Raw genomic sequence first — 18,556 nt, 5'->3', positions numbered from 1 at the left:
ACCCCATCCCTGCTCTGAACATCCCTAGCCCCTCCGATATGTCTTCATACAGCCTGGTCTCCACTCTCCTCCCCTCTCCTCAATGCACCCCAGCTAGTCAAGGTGGTCCTTAATAAGGCAGCACCCCATTTTTAAAACTCTGAGTTCCAAATCTCTCCCTTCTCACCCAGCCCCTCTTTGTAAAACTAAGTGTTTTAATATAGATTAAAAATAGGTAATGGGGGCAGCTAGGTGGTGCAGTGGATAGAGCACCGGCCCTGGAGTCAGGAGTACCCGAGTTCAAATCCGGCCTCAGACACTCAATAATGACCTAGCTGTGTGGCCTTGGGCAAGCCACTTAACCCCATTGCCTTGCAAAAACCTAAAAAAAAAAGGTAATCATGTAAAACTTTGCCATAGTAGTTGAGACATTTATTCTCTCTCTTTTTTTTCAAACGGGGTTAAGTGGCTTGCCCAAGGCCACACAGCTAGGTCATTATTAAGTGTCTGAGACTGGATTTGAACCCGGGTACTCCTGACTCCAGGGCCGGTGCTTTATTCACTGCGCCACCTAGCCGCCCTGAGACATTTATTCTCTATCGAGAATTGAACCCCAGTTGCACGCCTGGCCATAGAGATACGTCCCATTCACCACACTAAGCCCCTTTCCACTGACTTATTGGCCTTTGGGGGGGGAGGACTGGGAAGGAGGTTCAGCTTGTCTCCTGAATCCCACCCGGGCCAAGGATAAAGATCCTGGATCTGGGTCAAACCCTTTCTTAGTGAGGGAGTTCCCTTTGATTAGGTTCACCAGGAAACTGGTGGGTACCAGGTTGCAGCTGCCCGGCAGCTGGGCCACACAGGAAGCTGTGTTGTGAACCAGATTAATTTGCTGATTATCCTCTTACAAAACATGCCTCCCTCCCCCAGGCTCACCCCTCACCCTCAGCTTTCTTTCCACATATGGTTTTATGCTGAGGCCCCAGCCTGATCCAGGAAGCAAGGGGTGTGTTTTTGTGACTGCAGGCGTGTGCGCACGCGTGTGTGTGCACGTGTGTGTGTGCATGTGTGTGTATGTGTGTGTGTGGTGCGTGTGTGTGTGTGTGTGTGTGTGTGTTGTGCAGTTAGAAGAGGGAAGAGTGGAGGTCAGCCTTACACTCTGGAGAGCTCCTAGAAATGAACCCTTAAGACCAAGCCCTCGGGATGGACCCCCAGGGTCTTGCTTGACGTTTCAGAGTAGGTGGTCTGGACTGGGAAAGGGGAGAGTAAATCCTAAGGAATGTTAGGAAAATATTAAAAGTGAAGGAGAAGTGGAGATAAGGCCAAGGCTGTCCAAACAGGTCCTGCTGGTAGGGCCATGGAGGAAAGAGGAAGAGGGTTTATGGAACCCAGTTAATGTTTGCCCAAGGTCTGCAGGAGGCCAACCTTTGGAGCCCTCTGAGAGAGGGCTAGGGTTGGGCGGAAGGCTAAGCAGGTGTCCTGGGGATTCGAAGAAAAGCTAGAGAGGGAGAGAAAAGAAGGGAAGGACCTCGGGCCAGCCTCCATCCATGTCTGGAGGCCCCTCTCTAGTCTGGGTCATGGATCCCTCTACTTCTACCTTTGGCGATGTGGCAAAGACAAGGGACTGAGCCTCCTCAGAATATTTTCAGAGGCATCAGATCATAGGATGACAAAGGAAATCAAACTCAGGGAAAATAAAGATGTAATTTTTTTTCCTTCCAAAGTTTATTAAATCCCTTTCCTGACCTCTGTCCACAGGCTCCTTGGGAGTCTGGGGACTCCCAACTAAGAACTTTTGCTCTGCCCCGGGTCGCTGAGAGTTGAGTCCTTCCTAGCTGTGGGAACTTGGACAGATTACTTCATTTTCATGAGTTTCCTCATCTGTGGTGCAGAAATCTAATAATGTTGTCATTTCCCTCTTCACAGAGCCTGGCGAAGAGCAGGTGCTGAATGAATGAATGAATGAGTGAATGAATGCATCCTTCGGAGGGGTTTGGAGGAAATGCTGTATAGATCCTAAGGCTATGAAATGGGAATTATTGCTATGATAATGATGGGGATGAGTGGTCCCCACAACAGTAGCAGAGAACCCTGAGCCTGGCCCTCAGCCCCCAAAATGAGGGGGAGGAACACAATGACCTCTGAAGTTTTTCTGTTCTAAGAAATGATCCTTAGTCCTATTATCCCTTGAACTCCATGGATAATTGGGAAATCCTAACATTCCCTGGAGTCAGAGGAGGGAAGATGGGACCCGGCAGGTGAGCTAAGGAGCCTGGGCCTTTCTTCTTTTTTAGGAATAACATGGGGCAAAGTGGTCTCCCTCTATGCTGTGGCGGCAGGGCTGGCTGTGGACTGTGTCAGGCAGGCCCAGCCCGCCATGGTCCACACCATTGTGGACTGCCTAGGAGAGTTTGTCCGGAAGACACTGGTGACGTGGCTCAAGAGGCGAGGAGGATGGGTAAGAAATGCTCACTTTGTGAGTGGGCATGTGGCTGTGTCTTCTCTGTGTGTATAAATGTATGTGAGTGTGGCTGTGTGTGTGTGTGTGTGTGTGTGTGTGTGCGTGTGTGTGTGTGTGAGAGAGAGAGAGAGAGAGAGAGAGAGAGAGAGAGAGAGAGAGAGAATATGGTCATTTTTGTTTTTAGAAAAAACAATCCCTATAGAATGGAAACACAACGGGCCCAAGCCCTGGTGGCTTTGTGGACGGCAGGGAGTGAAAGGGGCAGGAAATCTGGCCGGTGCCAGGCCTGGCTTGGTGCAAGCAGCAGGTGCTGGCCGGGCCCAGGTCCAGATCCCGGCCCAGGCCCAGGCTCTTTGTCTTTCACTTCTGACCTCCGGCCATCTCCGTGGCCAGCTCCTGCTTCCCACCAGGCTCTTCCTTTCCCAAGCTTTGAGGCAGCTCTCTGGGCCGGACTTCCCTCCAACTGATCCCCCTCCCTGCTGCCCCAGCTGGGCGGAGGGGCTGCCAGCTGAGTCCGATCTCCAGCAGGAAAGATGATCATCTCAAAGGCTTGCGCCATTTCCTCCTCTCCAGACCCTCTTCCCAGGCCAGGATGCAGTGGTGTGGAGCTGGTGGGGCTGGGAAATGGAAATTTCCTCCCCCCCCACCCCAAGCCCAAGGGATCAGGGGTTGGTCATGAACCATGAGAGTAAATGTGGTCAGAGCTGGGTTGAGTGACCAGAGACAGGCTCCTGGCTTTGAATGGCAGTTTACTCGATGCCACCTAGCTCTGTGATCTTGGGCAGCCCTCTTCCCCTGTCTAAGACTCAGTTTCCTCACCTGTAAAATGAGAGTGTAGGACTGGATGCTTGCTAGTCTAGATGGTTGATGTGGAGACCTTTCCTTGCTAGTTAGGGCCGGTCTGCGGGCCAAGAAGATTTATTAAGAGCTCTTTCTATGGCCACTGATGTCCAAGGGGCTGGGGGTAGAGGAGACAAGAAGCAAACAAGACAAAGAGCAGGGACCTGGAAATCATCTAAGGAGAGAAGGGATTGGGGCACCTGAGGGAGGGCTTTTCCTTAGGATTTGGAGGCCTGGGGGCGGTGGAGATGAGGAGGGAGAGGGCCAGACATCAGGGGCAGGGGAGGAAAGGCCGGGAGCAAGAGATGGAGGGTCTTGTTCATAGGACAGCCAGGAGGCTGAAGAGTACATGGCAGGAAGAAAGGGGTCAGAAGACTGCAAAGGTGGGAGGGGGCTTCGAATACCACATAGAACATCTTATCTCGGATCTCGGAGGCAAGAGGGAGCCCCCGTAGCTAACTGAGTAAGGGCGGGTTGTGTGACTTGGTCAGGCCTGGGTGACTGACTCTAGTGATTGAATGGAGGCTGAACTAGAGGAAGGGGACACTGAGGCAGGCAGCCCCCCCCCAGCAGCTATGACAAAAGTCCAGGAGTGAGGTGATGAGGGTCTGCACCCAGGTGGGAGCAGCATCAGAGGAGGGAAGGGGGTATATTGGAGATCCTGCAAAGACAGAGAGGACAGATTGGATTCGGAGGCTGAGGGGGCGAGGGATTGAGGATGAGGCCTGGTGGATGAGCCAGGAGAGTCCAGGGAGACAGGAGGGATGGTGGTGCCTGGACGGTAATCTGGACCCTAGGAAGGGAGGAAGGTTTCCCCTGGTATGGAGAACTCCCTCTGCCAATGCTACCCAAGCACCAGGAATGGAACGATTTGCCCTGTCACCCAGCTGATAGATAGCAGAGGATGTGAGGATTTGAACTCGGGTCTTCCTCAAGTCAAGGCCAGCTCTCTCTACCTCCTTATACTGCCTGTATCCCTACAGTCCCATGTGCCTGGGGCCCAGAGGCCATGAGTTCAGATTGTGTCTGGAGAGGAGGGGAAAAGCCCCACCTCCTCTGAAGCCAAGAAACTGAGGGGTCCCCAGAGGTCTGTGGGAACTGGGCCTCAGAGGCCTTCACAGCTGGCACTGGCAAACGGAGGGGCGGCTGGAGACATTGGAGGATGGGGGGCTCTGGACAGGCCTGTTCATCCTCTGTGGGCTTGGGAAGCAGAAGCCCAAGTAGCCCCAGCCTTGCCAGCAATGGGGGGATGGGGTCTCAGGTCTAAGTCCAACGGAGAGATACCCAACGGACAAGAGAGAACCGAGGTTAGGCCAGAAGGGCGGCATGCCGGAAAGTTGGGTACTTAATAGAGGTCCCTGGGTTCTTGCCCACCCTTTTCTCTTCTGCCCATCTTGGCCAGAGGCAAGTTTGTTAAATCCAGAATAGAAAGAAAGCTGGCAGGTGGAGCAAGGACCCCCCCCCCATCAGAATGAGGAGGGGTCGCTGAGCTCCCCGGACTGAGAAGTACAGGTGAGGCCCAGAAGAGAGATGTCATTGCCCAGGGTCACCCGGCTAAGAGACGGCAGAGGTTGGAGGATCTGAGCTGAGCTTGTCCTGATTCCAGCCCCCATTCCAGGCAGTCTGACCCCTGGCTGGGGGGTGGGGCGGAGCCTGAGGCTTTGGCATCTGGTCGCTGAACAAGAACCCCACCTTCCCCGGCCTCACCCTAGCCTTAGCCAGGATTCCCTGCCCCATTCAGGTCGGGTTGCCCCTAGGTAGCCCCCCACCCCGCCCAGGGCAGAAGGATGACCCTGCTGGGCTCCCAGGGGTACTGCTCACCATGCCATCCTGCCCTAACAAGGCAAGGAAGATGGGCAGGGGGTGTCCCCAGCTCTGCCCAGGAGGACAGAGCAAGGGAAAGGGCCACCCTCCTGTCTGCTACTCCTGTGAGAGAAAAAGGACCAAGCAACTGGGGTCTGGCAATGACCAGGAAGGGGGTCCAGCTTGGTGGCATAACCCCTAGTGGCCGGGGCAAGTCCCTGTCTTTCTCTCTGTCTCTGGTTCTCTTAGTCTTGGAGAGTGAGCGTGTGTGTGTCTGTGTGTGTCTGTGTGTATATGTGTGTCTGTGTTTGTGTGTGTCTGTGTGTCTATGTGTGTGTGTCTGTGTGTGTCTGTGTGTCTGTGTCTGTGTGTGTGTCTGTGTGTATATGTGTGTCTGTGTTTGTGTGTGTCTGTGTCTGTGTGTCTTTGTGTGTCTGTGTGTGTGTCTGTGTGTCTGTGTGTCTATGTGTATGTGTGTCTGTGTCTGTGTGTGTCTGTGTGTATGTGTGTGTGTCTGTGTGTCTGTGTGTGTCTGTGTGTCTGTGTCTGTGTGTGTGTCTGTGTGTCTATGTGTATGTGTGTCTGTGTGTGTCTGTGTGTCTGTGCGTCTGTGTGTGTCTGTGTGTCTGTGTGTGTCTGTGTGTCTATGTGTATGTGTGTCTGTGTGTCTGTGTGTGTGTCTGTGTGTGTGTGTGTCTGTGTGTCTATGTGTATGTGTGTCTGTGTCTGTGTGTGTCTGTCTGTGTCTGTGTGTGTGTGTGTGGGGTCCCAGATGCCCTGACCTAGTTCTAGGCTCTCCTGGCCCTTCCCTGGCAGCCTGGTCACAGACGCGGCCTGGCTCCTCCCCGGAGGTTGGCGCTGGGCCGCAGTGGCAGAGGCTGGCATGAGGACCAGGGCGCCTCCTTTCGCAGCCCAGAGCCCGGCGGCCTGGCTGGAAGGCCCGCCTGTGCCCTCCGCCCCGATGTGCCCCGGCACGGAGCTGCTGTTGGGGGGCCGAGGCTGGAGGGCAGAGATCTCGGGCCCTGGCTTGGCCCCGAGCCCGGCTGCCTTTGGCAGGTTCCCGCTGGGGCTTAAGGGCTGCAGGACCCCCGCGCCCCCTCCCCCTCCCCGACCCCCCAGTCTATCCTGCAGGGCAGCGGGAGCCAGGACCAGCCCTTCCCACCCCCGGGGCCAAGTCCCCAAAGCCGCCTCCCGGGAGAGAAGTCTGTCTTTTCCGTATTTCTACTCGAATATATTAACGGGCTTCTGAGTTGGCCCCCACTCCCAGGCCAGCCGCTCCCACCCCCGAGCATCACGCCGGCCGGCCAGGTCTCGCTGCTTCCCCCAGAGTCCACCCGCTCCGGGGAGGCGGGGGGCAGGAAGACCCGCGTGCAAATCCCACTCAGACACCCGCCTGGGAAAGTCACTTCACCTCCAGGCCTCAGTGTCCCTATCGGTAAAATGAGGCTTATCAGAATAACAAGCGGACCTGAGTTCAAATCCAGCGTAGACACTTCATTCTCACTTGGCTTTGAACTCGGGCCTTCCTGACTCCAGGCCTGGTGCTCTGTCCGCCCCGCGCCGTCAGCTGAAAGCAAGGGGCGGTGGGGCCCAGCCCGGCCTCGTCCCGACGGCCCTCCGGTCCGGGTCCCGCCGCTCCCCTTCCTAGGGGCTGAGGCCACGTGGGCCGGCCCGGGCGCCGCGACCCCCAGTGCGCAATGGCTCGGATCCCCCTCACCCCCATCCGCGATCCAAGAGCCGAGCTCTTGAACCATCCGCATCCCGGGCCCTCCTCCGGGATCCCCTAATCCGACTCCCTCCCTGGGTACAAGGAAGGCGCTCGAACCCGGGGCCCAGCTTCCTGGGGGCGTCCTCGGGCTGCAGTGGGGCGACTGGCTCTCCCGTTCACACAGGTGTGGGGAAGGGAGACGCGAACTGGAGTCAAGGCCTGACCCCCCTAGTTTGTGACCTGGGCATCCTTGACCTTGGCCCCCGATACTCAGTGTCCTCTATGTAAAGGAGAAATAGCCATAGAGGTAGCTGGGCCCTGAAGAACCAGGTTCAAATCCCGCCTCAGACACCACTCTATGTCTGATCCTGGACACGTGCTGCTTCGGTTTCCACATCTATCAAATGAGGAAATGCTATTGCCTGCGTTTCAGGGTCGCGGTGAGGACCCTCTACTTCGATGGCGAAGCCTGGCTTAGCCCCCCCCACCCAGGCCATCTTGAGGCCCAAAGGAGATAATATCTCTAAACCCTCAAGGTCTATAGAAGCGTGCCGTTATTTTACCTTTTTTATTGCTGGTGATGTGTGGGTGACGAAAATCTCCGGGACCTCAAAAAGTCCGAGCCATTGGAGGTGTCCCGGTGGTCACTGGGCGCCCCGGGAGTGGCCTGGTCCAGCCCCCTGCCCAGATGTCCATTCGCCACCTAATGAAGACAGGATTCCCCAGGCTGAGTGTGGGTTCCCAAGGGACCCTCCCTCTCTTCAGTCCGGACAAATACAGATGGCCCCCTCCAGGTGGCCATGGACTCTCCCTCCCTCCTTCCCCCACCCCGTGAAAGGCAGAAGTCTGGATCCAAAGGCCCTCTGGTCTCTGGCTGTCCGATTCAGTCCCTGGTCTTGGGGCATCGTCCCCCAGACGAGGGGGCCAAGAGGGAGGAGGGAACCCATCTCCCATGTCAGTGAGCCCTTAGCTTTCTCCTCAACAGGGTGAAGAAGCCAGATGGGGCGACCTGAACCGTCCCTTCCAGCCCAGCATCTCCCACTTGTATTGTCTGAGGGAATGGGGGGGTCAGGTGGGTCGTCCCAGCCTGCCCCTGGAGGGCTTTGCCCCAGGAAGCTCTCTGGGGCAGGGGTCGGCCTGGGGCCCCACTTTCTCCCAATCGGCTCATGTTCCTTGGGTTTCAGATTCAGGGACTTGGAGAAAAGCAGGAAGAAATCCAAGCAGCCTGGCCGGAACTTGGTTGCTTTTGTAGCGGAGAAGGCTAGAAAGAGAAAGAACCACTGGCAGAGTGCCAGGAGCCTCTTGGCCAGGAGCAAAGGGGAGGGGGCTTTCCTGTTACTCCAGCCCCAGGACCCAGTCCTCGGAGCTGTGGGAAGAGAGGGCTCCTCTGGGAAGAGAGGGCTCCTCTGGGAAGAGGCTGCCGAGCTTGTCTCTACCCAGTGGGGTGAAGGAGCCAAGCCTGGACCGCCTAGGAGCCCGCCTTGGGCATCGTGTAGTAATGCCAGTGTGTGGGGATGCCAGAGCAGCTGTTCACGGCCATCATGGGGGAGGAGGCCTGGGCAGCCATGAGACTTGGGTTCAAATTCAAAAGCAGGTGGCCTCCCTGGGCCTCGATTTCCTCCAATGTAAAATGAGAAGGCTGGACAATAAAGTTCTTCTAGTTCTGCAGCTGAGATCCTGGGCCAGGAATCTCCTCTTGGTCTCCCAGTGCTCTGCTCACAGACGGCAGGGATGGGCAGCTCACTACCCACCGGGCAGTGCCTTCCACTTAGAATTCAGCAGCTCTGATGAGGAAGGCCTTAATTTGGGCCAACTCTCCTCTTCTGGCGCCAACCAACCCTTCATGCACCGTGTCCCCATCTCGGGGATGTCCTGGTCGGCTGTGTTCTAAGCCCCTCCTCGGGCAGGACCTGCTGGCGCAAGCCTTGGGCCTGGTCCTGCCTGATCTCCCCAGATCCGACCCTGAGCCAGGAAGGAATACTCCTTTATTACTGCGCTCTGCCCTGCCCTCACTTGAGCCCTTGGGGAGGGCAGTCTGCTGTCAGCTCCGTGTTCCAGACAGGACCGGCTTGCTTGTCCCAGGCCTTCCCAGTTCAGCTTCCCACCCGTGTCACAGGATATTTCTCCTTTGACCCCCTCCCCAGCAGGAATCCCTTCTGCAGCCCACCTGAAAGCTGGGCAGCAATGATGGGTACCTCAGAGGGCATCAGCTGCTGCTGCCCACCGCCTCCCTGGGCGGACCCTCCCTGCCATGCTTCCCCCTTGGTCAGTCAGGGGCTGGGGTCTCGTGGTGATTCAACGTGCTTTCTCTGCTTTGTAGGCTGACATCATGAAGTGTGTGGTGAACACCGACCCCAGCCTTCGATCCCACTGGCTCGTGGCCGCCCTCTGCAGCTTCGGTCACTTCCTCAAGGCCATCTTCTTCGTCCTGTTACCAGAGAGATGACTGCCTAGTGGTCCTGGGCTTTGGGGCCCTTCCCCTGTCGGAGCAGGGCTGCTCCTGGGCATCCTGGACTCTGGCCATGGGAAGGATCAGAAGGAAGTGCTTCTCTCTCTCCTTGGGCCTTTTCTTGGACTTGAGGAGCCGCCTCTCTAGAACCCGGAGCCAGCCCTTGAAAGATCTCATTTCTGTCCCAGCCTGGAGGCGGCAGAGCCAGGCAGAGCGAGGAGATTCTGGGAAGCTGCCGGTCGGCTTCTCCTCCGATGCCTTGTGCTCAGCTCTGTCTCTCCAAGCCAAGAAGGACTGTCTCCTCTGCCCCCAGGCCCCCCAGACCCCCCGGTCCCCCAGGCCCCCCAGACCCCCCGGCCCCCCAGGCCCCCCAGACCCCCTGGTCCCCCAAGCCCCCCAGGCCTCTGGCTGGCCTCTCTCTTCCCCTCCTTCCTTCAGCATTGATGGTCACTGTTCTCCTTTTAAAGCCCCCTAGGTCTCCCTTTCCTTCGGCCCACGGAGTCAGTCACCGGTAGGTCCCGTCACCGTCCCTTGGGTCTCTGTCTCCTCTCTCCAATGGCTCCTGGTGGTCTCAGAGACCCCCTGGCCTGGCTCTTGTTTCTCCACCACAATTATACTCAGCTGTCCTTCACCCGGTGACCCTGCCCTTTGCCTAAAGAACACCACTGAAGAAAAGTGAACCGACATTACATTAGATCAAAGGTGTCAGATATCTTAGGCAGCATTCCACACCCATCATCTCCCACCTCCCCAGGGACCCGAGGGAGCTGTGTTTCTTCATCTCTCTTTTTCCCAGACACAGTCACACGAATTCCCCTGTGCCCGCTAGGCTCCAGCCAAACTGGATGTAGACTTTCCCCTGCATTTCCCACCTCTGTGCATTTGTCCAAGCTGTGCCCCCAGGGATGGAATGTGCTCCTTCCTTCCTGTGGCCCCCTTGCAGGACCCCTTAGTCCTCACCTTTCCTCACCCTCCTCCCTGCTCAGCTGCTGCTGTTCTCCTCCTTTATTGACTTGTATTTATTGACATGTGTGCAAAAATGGGGATTTCTCTTGGTGGAATGGAAGCTTCTGGAAGGCAAGGACTGTTTCACTTTTGGTTTTAGCCCAGCACCCGGGAGGCTGCCTGCCACCAGGAGGGGTTTAATACTTGCTCATCCACTGACCAACCCTTCTTAGGAGACCCTGCCCTTCAAGTGACCTTGTATCTTGTTTTTTTCCTTGTTTGGGTAACTTGGATCTTTGAGGAGAATGGAAGCTCCTCGAGGGCAGGGATTTTGTGTGGCCGAGGGGTTGACAATAAATGTTTGTGGAATGAAGTCAACCCCTGCCGTCCTCCCACCTTTCCTGCTCTTGCTGTGGGGCAGGGGCTGGGGCAGGGGCTGGGGCAGGGGTAGGGGCAGGGGCAGGGGCAGGGGCAGGGGTAGGGGTAGGGGCTGGGGCTGGGGCTGGGGCAGGGGCTGGGGCAGGGGCAGGGGCAGGGGCAGGGGCTGGGGCAGGGGCAGGGGCAGGGGCAGGGGCTGGGGCTGGGGCAGGGGCTGGGGCAGGGGCAGGGGCAGGGGCTGGGGCAGGGGTAGGGGCTGGGGCTGGGGCTGGGGCAGGGGCTGGGGCAGGGGCAGGGGCAGGGGCAGGGGCAGGGGCAGGGGCAGGGGCAGGGGCTGGGGCTGGGGCAGGGGCTGGGGCAGGGGCAGGGGCAGGGGCTGGGGCAGGGGTAGGGGCTGGGGCTGGGGCTGGGGCAGGGGCAGGGGCATCTACTTGGAGCTACTTGGAGCCGGCCTCCAAATGGTCGTGATTCTGGGCTACCAGGGGCCCCCACATGATTCCACAAGAGCCCCCTCATGAGGAGAGTGGTTAGGGGAGGGGAGGGGAAGTGAGACCTCTGGGAACCTCTCCAAAGAGGGGGGAGGAGGGGAGACATGGTGCACCCCACGTTCTGTTTGGGGGTGGGGAGGGCTGGGCCTTCAATTCCTTATACTAGAAAGCATTGGAAGAAGGAATTTCTCCCCCTCTTCCCCACCCTGTGTCCTTGCTATGATGAAAAATAAGGATGTGTGTGTGTGTGTGTGTGTGTGTGTATCTGTATGTCTGTGTGTGTGCATGTGTGTGTGTGTCCGTCCGTGTGTGTCTGTATATGTGTGTGTGTGTGTGTGTCTGGTGTGTATGTGTGTCCGTGTGTGTCCGTGTGTGTGTGTGTCCGTGTGTGTGTGTGTGTGTGTGTGTGTGTGTGTGTGTGTGTGTGTTGTCTGAGCCGCTGTTTCGCCTGAGTCCAAATACACAGGGATTTCATCATTTAAAAGGCCCCGGCAGAGACAGAAGCAGATGGTTTGGGGCAGAAGGACGAGCCTGGGGAAAGGCGCCAGGCCAGGCCGCAGCGTGTAAAGCCCTCCCGCCTGGGCAGGAATGCTCAGCGGGTCTAGAACGCAGAATGAGGGGAACATCCCCGATCTCGACTTCAAATGCAGGAGGCACAGTTTGTGGCAGGGAGACAGCCGGGCCCAGGGGGGCCTCGAGTCTCCCTTGGGTGGCAGGAGCCCTGGAAGACGGGTGAGCACCACAAAAGGATCTGTTAGAACGGCGAGGAAGATGAGGGTCGGCATCTGCAAAGTGGTGGAGACGGGAGCGGATTGGCGGCAGGTTGGGGCCACGGGGTGATTGCCCAGGTCAGAGGCAGAGGGGGAGTCCCCGCTCCCAGCTCGGGTGCCCAGTTGGTGGCCCAGGGCCCCTTAAATAAGGCTTGGAGGTCATTCCTTCGTGAAGAATGAGCTCAGGGGAAGGTAAAGAGGTGCGAAGGGAGCAGGTGCGGCCTGGCTGGGCCAGGGCTGAAGCACTGTGAGGCACCAGAGACACTGAAGAAAGGTCACTTCAGTGGCTGAGGAGGCCGTGCCCGAGGGCCCGGGGGAAGGGGAGGCACCGAGACCCAAGATTCCAGGCTTCTTGGGAAGGTTTTTTGGTCTGTTATTGCCACCCACCCGGGTGAAGTGACTTGCCCAAGGCCTCTACTGTTCTTCCTGGAGCTTCCAAGGTGAGAGTGAGCTGGCTAACGGGTGCCAGCTGATCCCCCTTGGGCTTGTGAAGGGCTGGACAAGAGGACCCCCCACCTCTCTGAAAGGGAGATGGAGCTGCCTCACTGGGGGCCTGCCCTTCAAACCCGAGCTGTGAGTGGGGGGCTACAACGGCACCCCTAAAAGCTATCAACATGAAGAATTCAGAAAAGCCCTGGAAGACTCCTCCAAGCTGACGTGGAGGGAAGGAAACAAAAGGGGGCCAGTGATGGGCATGGCAGCGACAGGGACATTGAAACAAAACCAAAGAGGGGACAGCAGGCATCACCAAGCCTAGATCTGGAAAGGATGCCCGCAGAGGCCAGGGGTACGAAAGATGCCGAAGTTGGAGGCAGCAGCTCGCCAAGGCTTTTTACTAAACTAAGTTTTACAAAAACTTCGAGTTTTACAAAAAACTGCCCAGCTGGAAGGGCAGTGGTCACTCCTGGTCTGCCCCCACAGCTGCTTGGCCCCATCTTTCTGACCGGCACCTACTGGCCCAACCCTGTGGGACCTGGGGAAGGTGATGTGACTTGAGCCCCACGTCCACACTAGATCTCCTGCCCACCGTCCATCCACCAGGCCCTCCCTAGGACCAGGAACTGCAACGGCTCGGCCATACCCAACCCTCCCCAAGGGCTGATGCCCCCTCCGTTAGGCTGCCTCCATAGGGGACTCTATTCAGTTCAGTCTTTTTCTTTCCATGAAGTATTATTTTATTCTTTTATAAATTGCTTATTTATTTTTTTCCAACCATATGTAAAGATAGTTGCATTTGAGTCAGTCTTAGCAAGCTTTGATTAAGCAGTTACATGCCAGCAGCACAGCAGGTTCTGGGGGAACGGGCACTGCCAACAAGCAAGGAAGGGGAGAGGAAGACAAGCTTCCAGGACCCGGTGACTTTGGTTCGGCCAAAGGGCAGAAGGGGCACGGTCTGGAGTGTGGGGTCTCAGGGCGACTGGCCAGGGCTGGATGTTAGGAGTGTCCCTTGGCAGTGGTGTGGACAGACAGGAGATGAGGAGAGGACACTTGGGGGGCACTGCCAACATCCTGGGGTGATGGGAAGGCTGCCTGGCCGCCCATGGTGACAAGCTAACCCCTCCTGGGTCCCAAGCAGAGGGCCAGGTGATGGGGCAGAAACGACAACCTTCCATCATAATGAGCAGGGCATGGGCATAGCCCCCCAAAATGTTGTGCCAACCACAGTGGGGAGGGGGGTACCAACCCCTGCCCTCTAGGAGTGCCCTTTGTTCTTGAAGAGGACAATAGGATGTATTGAAAGGCGAAAGGTAGTTCCCAGGCAAAGTCTCAGAGGTGGGAAATGGAATTTGGGAAGCACAAAGAGCCATTTACCTGGAGTATGAGATGCTTGAGTGGGGTCCAGTGACTTTTAAATCCTAAAAAATAAGTGTGTGTGTGTGTGTGTGTGTGTGTGTGTGTGTGTGTGTGTGTGTGTGTGTGTGTGTGGACATCTATAGCTGCTTTTATTTATGTTTTTTATATTTATATTTATGGACACATGTATACACATATACTATTTCTTTTTAGTTTTATTAATCATAAAGAAATGAATTAAAAGCAATTTCAATAAACCAATTCATATATTTTATATTAAAAATCACATCTTTTGAAAGCCCCAAGGCAGAGGCCCCTGGTGAGAATGGCAGCGGGGCACCGGGTGCAGGTCCCGACCTGTTTCAGGTGTGGAGCAGGGCTTCCTGGGAAGCTGAGGGGTTGACTTAAGGCCCACACACCGGCAGCCCCGAGGCCCCAGCACGATGAAATCCTAACCAGCTCGGCTACCTGGTAACACCGACTCTTCGGCCTTGCCTCGACTTGCCCAGACGCCTCTCGGGGAGCCGGCTCCTCCAAAGCCTGCGTCATCAGCCTGGAATCATCCAAAGGGAGGAGGCCGCGGTGCTTGGAGGAAGGTCAAAGCCTTGCTTGATCCTGTGGACAACAGAGGCTCAGGACCCCCCCCCCCAGTGCTTGTGTTGACAAGGGGGTACTTGGGGATGAGACCACCCCCTCCTCTTCTTGAGGGCCACACTTCCACTGACTTGGAAGAGTCCCAGGCTGTAAATCCCACTGGTGATCCTTGCTCCCGCATGACTTGGGCCAAGTCTTTTATCCTCCCCCCCCCAGCCTCAGTTTGCCCCTCTGTAAAATGAGGGGATTGGGAGAGATGAGTCGAGGTGGCCCTTCCCAGCTCCCGAGATCCTGCTGACCTTTCCCAAGTGGCTCTGGGATGCCTGGCTCTGGCCCCGCTTCCTTTGCTTTCTCCTTTTCACTCTTAGGTTCCAGTTGTGTCAGATTTAGATAGGAGAGTTGGGGGGAATGGCCCTTCTGAACCGCCGTTCTCAGGCTTTCCACTGAAGGCTGCTTTGGGGGACCCAGGAGTTTCTGCAACAATCCATCCCCAAGAGCTTGGGAGGCCAGCGCCCAGGAGCAGAAAGGAGAATGGGGTGTGAGGGGGGCCTAGAGAAGCTCAGATTGGGGGCGGTGGGCACCCAGGGGACCCTTCCCCAAGGCACCAGAGACATTCCTAATGATACTCTTTCCTTGCCCCATTCCGGAGGTGACCCCAGCATAGACAGCTAGTGTCCACTGTGGCTCCAGGAGCCTCCCCTTGGTGGCCCTGCCTGGTCATCCATGTCCTGGCCTTGAACCATGAGCAAAGCCATGGACAGCCCTGAATTGGGAGGACCCCATAAGCCCCACAAGAATCAGAACACCACCCAGGCCTGCTTATTCCATGGGGAAAATGGGGAAATTGCCCTGCCTTGATGAATGGTGACTTCAGGTGGCTTTAGCTGGCAGCAAGTGGCCCTGGTAGAGCCTGGTCTCTGATGCCAGACCTACGCTGGCTTCCGCAAAGACCCCACTGGTTATTAGGAGCTATCTTTGGGGCAGCTAGGTGGCATAGTGGATAAAGCACTGGCCCTGGAGTCAGGAGGACCTGGGTTCAAATCCAGCCTCAGACACTTAATAATGACCTAGCTGTGTGGCCTTGGGCAAGCCACTTAACCCCACTGCCTTGCAAAAACCTAAAAAAAAAGAGAATCAATGATGGCTTGCCTTCTTCTTTACCTTTTAACTTGAGGGTTATAGCCAAGTTCTCTCCCTTCATTCCCACTACTTTGCCCCTCCCACACCATATTCAATTATCATTAATATCTTCTTAATCCACAATTTATCAGTTTATCTTTTCAGTTTATGTCATTTGCCTTGGCCTTGCCTGAGGATTGTCCTTTAGAACTTTCCTTCTTCCCTTACTCTTTCCTCCTGCTCCTCATCTTACAACTTCCTCTCATGGAAACAGTCTGGCTCTGGAGATGACGCTCCCTCACATTTTCATTTTCTTTCCAATTTCCCCAACCCAGATTTAATCACTAGTCAAATCCAGTTTCCTTCAAATCACCTTCACAGTATCATTCTTCTTCTTCAGCCCAAGCCCTTCTCTTTTCTGCTCCCTCCTCCATAGAAACTGGAAGTAATGGAAAAGCAATATGGTAGATATGTGGATCCCTAACAGGAAGGATGGCTATTTTTGTTTCTCAAAGAAACTCTTAAATGTTGTAAGTTTAGAGCACCGGCCCTGGAGTCAGGAGTACCTGGGTTCAAATCCTGTCTCAGACACACCTAGCCGTGTGGCCTTGGGCAAGCCACTTAACCCTGTTGCCTTGCAAAAAAAAAAAAAAGCTAAAAAAAAATGTTGTAGGTTCCAATTTTCTTTTAATTCTCAGTTGCATTTCTGTCATGCTGAGTACTTTACATACATTGTCTCTTTTGGACTGTACAAAAAAATTTGGTGACTAAGATATTATTATCCCCATTTAACATATGAGGAAACTGAGGCTCAGAGAGACTTGCCAGTTTTCCAGACAGCTAAGTTATGGGCAGCCTTTGAACCCATGTCTTCTGGATGATAAATGTATCTTCCATTGTTCTCATCCCATATCCCTTCTTTTACTTTATTAGGTATCCTTGGTCCTCAGAAAAAAGGACTATGCAAATACAGAAAAGGGAAATGACAAAGTCAATACAGGGGTGTCCTCTTACACCTAGGCCCTGGATCAGTTTTTTAAAAAAATATTCAGACTCATTTCAAATATCCATCCCTTCTTGTTGCCCTTGTCGCCATATTATGGAAAATAAAATAAAATAAAATATTCAAATACTGAAATCTCCCTCCCTCTCAGTTCACTGCTAATCTAACTGCCATGTTGTTTTGAAGGTCATTTTTCACTGATCTCACTTTGGTTTCCTAATATACCATGTAAATGTTATCTCCTAGCCTAAATCCAAAGTTGTGCTTCAAAAGCCTCCAGACATGCTTCCCCCCAGGTAGACACATTCTATTTTTTTGTTTCATCTTTGTTTTTAGGATTTCTCAACTATCTACTGTCCCCTTTGCTGAATTAGTGTTATTTCAGGATTTATAGAGGGTTTCCCCAAAGATCTCAGCTCAGTTTTGAGTTATTAAATTTCCACCTTTGAGACACCCCATGTCTTAGATTTCATTGAACAACTTTTGTCTAAGGATTCGACCTCATTTCTTCTCCGAGATCTGTTGAGAGTGGGTATTTCTTGAGTTTATAAAATCATAGCAGGGATGAAGTTAGAGGCTGTTTAATCCGGGGTGTCAAGCTCAACCAGAAACCATATATAAGGATCCTGTGGGCAGCATATAGACTTAGAAAACCAGAATATGTGCTTATATGTATGCATTTCTTTTTTATGAATTTATAAAGACATTCAAATCAGATGTGAATTACACTTTAATCTGGCTTGGACCACACTTGGAGAGTTGTGCGCCGGGGTCCCACGATTGACCCCTCTCACCCAAGCCCCCATGAAGACTTAGAGGTCCAAGATCAAGCCAGGATTCAGTCAGGCCCTCTCACTCCAAAGCCTGAGCCCTTTTCACCGCTGTCAACCTTCCCTTGTCTTTTTTTTTTTTTTTTTGCAAGGCAGTGGGGTTCAGTGGCTTGCCCAAGGCCACACGGCTAGGTCATTATTAAGTGTCTCCAGGGCCGGTGCTTTATCCACTGCGCCACCTAGCTGCCCCCCTTGTCTTTCTTCTTAACTCTCATGGCCGTCTGTCTCTACCAAGCTTCCCCCACTGTTCCAGTCCCTTTTTAGCTCAGATTATCACTGGGAAGGCCATGGAGGGACCACACGTGTTGGTGCTGTTTAGAGTGGGTACAATTCAAGCATTCAAGGACAAAGACTTTTCATTTTTATCTCAAAATCCTCAACACCCAGTAGTTTGTCAAGAGGCATTTTTTGAAGTGTTCACTGTTGTCAGCACCTGGGCTAAACCCCAGCAGCCTCTGGCATATATGGATGCTTAACAGATGCATGCTGAAGTTTGGGGCCAAAGCAGAGATTATAAGAAGCATCTTCCTCTCCCTCCACTTCCTTCTTGGCAAAGATGGTGAATCCACAGGAATGGGGCACTGCAAACAATGTTAGTTAAAAAAAAAATTTGATGATCAGTTTTCCTGAAATTTATTTTTCTTTTGTTATAAGGAATGGCTTTCAATTAGGGGAGGGGATACAGGGGATATTTAGGTGATAGAAAAACAAGAAACCAGGTGATTTTTAATTGCTAGTCCATTGATTGATGATTGCAGAGAAAGAAACCCAAAATAGGAAAGGAGGTCAGAGCAAAAAGGAAAGCTGAGAATGTTAAGATGAGATGGGAGACCTGGGGGAGGCCGCTTGGCAAATACATCTTCTCACTTTCTCTGACTCACCAGAATTTGGCACTTCTCAAGTACAGCAAGATGAACATTCTATTACAGTACACATGAGAAACCACGTCTAACCATTGGAATGTCCCGTCCCTCGGCACCACATCGTTCTGTCCCTAAACCAAAGTAGGCAGTACATCTGATCAATCAACCAACAAGCATTTATTAAGCCCGACACTGGGCGAGGCAATGGGAATTCAAGTACAAAAAATGAAATCAACCCTTCCTGCGAGCAATTTTCATTGTAATGTTAGAATCATGGTTCTTCTCAAATTCAGCTAAATCATCAACTGCCCACTGCCAGTAAGGCACTATCCCCTTGGTTGTAGAATAGCTACTGATTACTAATGATTCTGTTCTAGGTTAGAATCTATTTGAGATTTCACTGAATGAATCTGTCCACCAATGTCTGAAATACCAAAAGTCTCCCCTTCCCGATTTCCTCTGGGGTTGCCGTCGATACTGTCGGCCAAACAAATGTACAAAGGACACAGGAGGATGTTCAAAACCACAGCCA

General features: G+C 54.0%; 1 protein-coding gene across 1 annotated transcript in view; it reads left to right on the top strand.

Moving 5' to 3' along the window:
* Positions 1 to 10,553, top strand: part of BOK (BCL2 family apoptosis regulator BOK) — a 29,905-nt gene extending 19,352 nt beyond the window's left edge. Inside the window, exons 4-5 of the mRNA XM_074190685.1 lie at positions 2,274 to 2,437; positions 9,112 to 10,553. Coding sequence (XP_074046786.1) covers positions 2,274 to 2,437; positions 9,112 to 9,237 — 290 coding nt within the window. The 3' untranslated portion in view covers positions 9,238 to 10,553. The remainder of the gene's footprint in view (positions 1 to 2,273; positions 2,438 to 9,111) is intronic.
* Positions 10,554 to 18,556: the final 8,003 nt, after the last annotated feature.

This window comes from Macrotis lagotis, chromosome 6 (genome assembly GCF_037893015.1).
Source record: "Macrotis lagotis isolate mMagLag1 chromosome 6, bilby.v1.9.chrom.fasta, whole genome shotgun sequence".
Lineage (NCBI taxonomy): Eukaryota > Metazoa > Chordata > Mammalia > Peramelemorphia > Peramelidae > Macrotis > Macrotis lagotis.
This window is presented reverse-complemented; position numbering and strand designations above follow the sequence as displayed.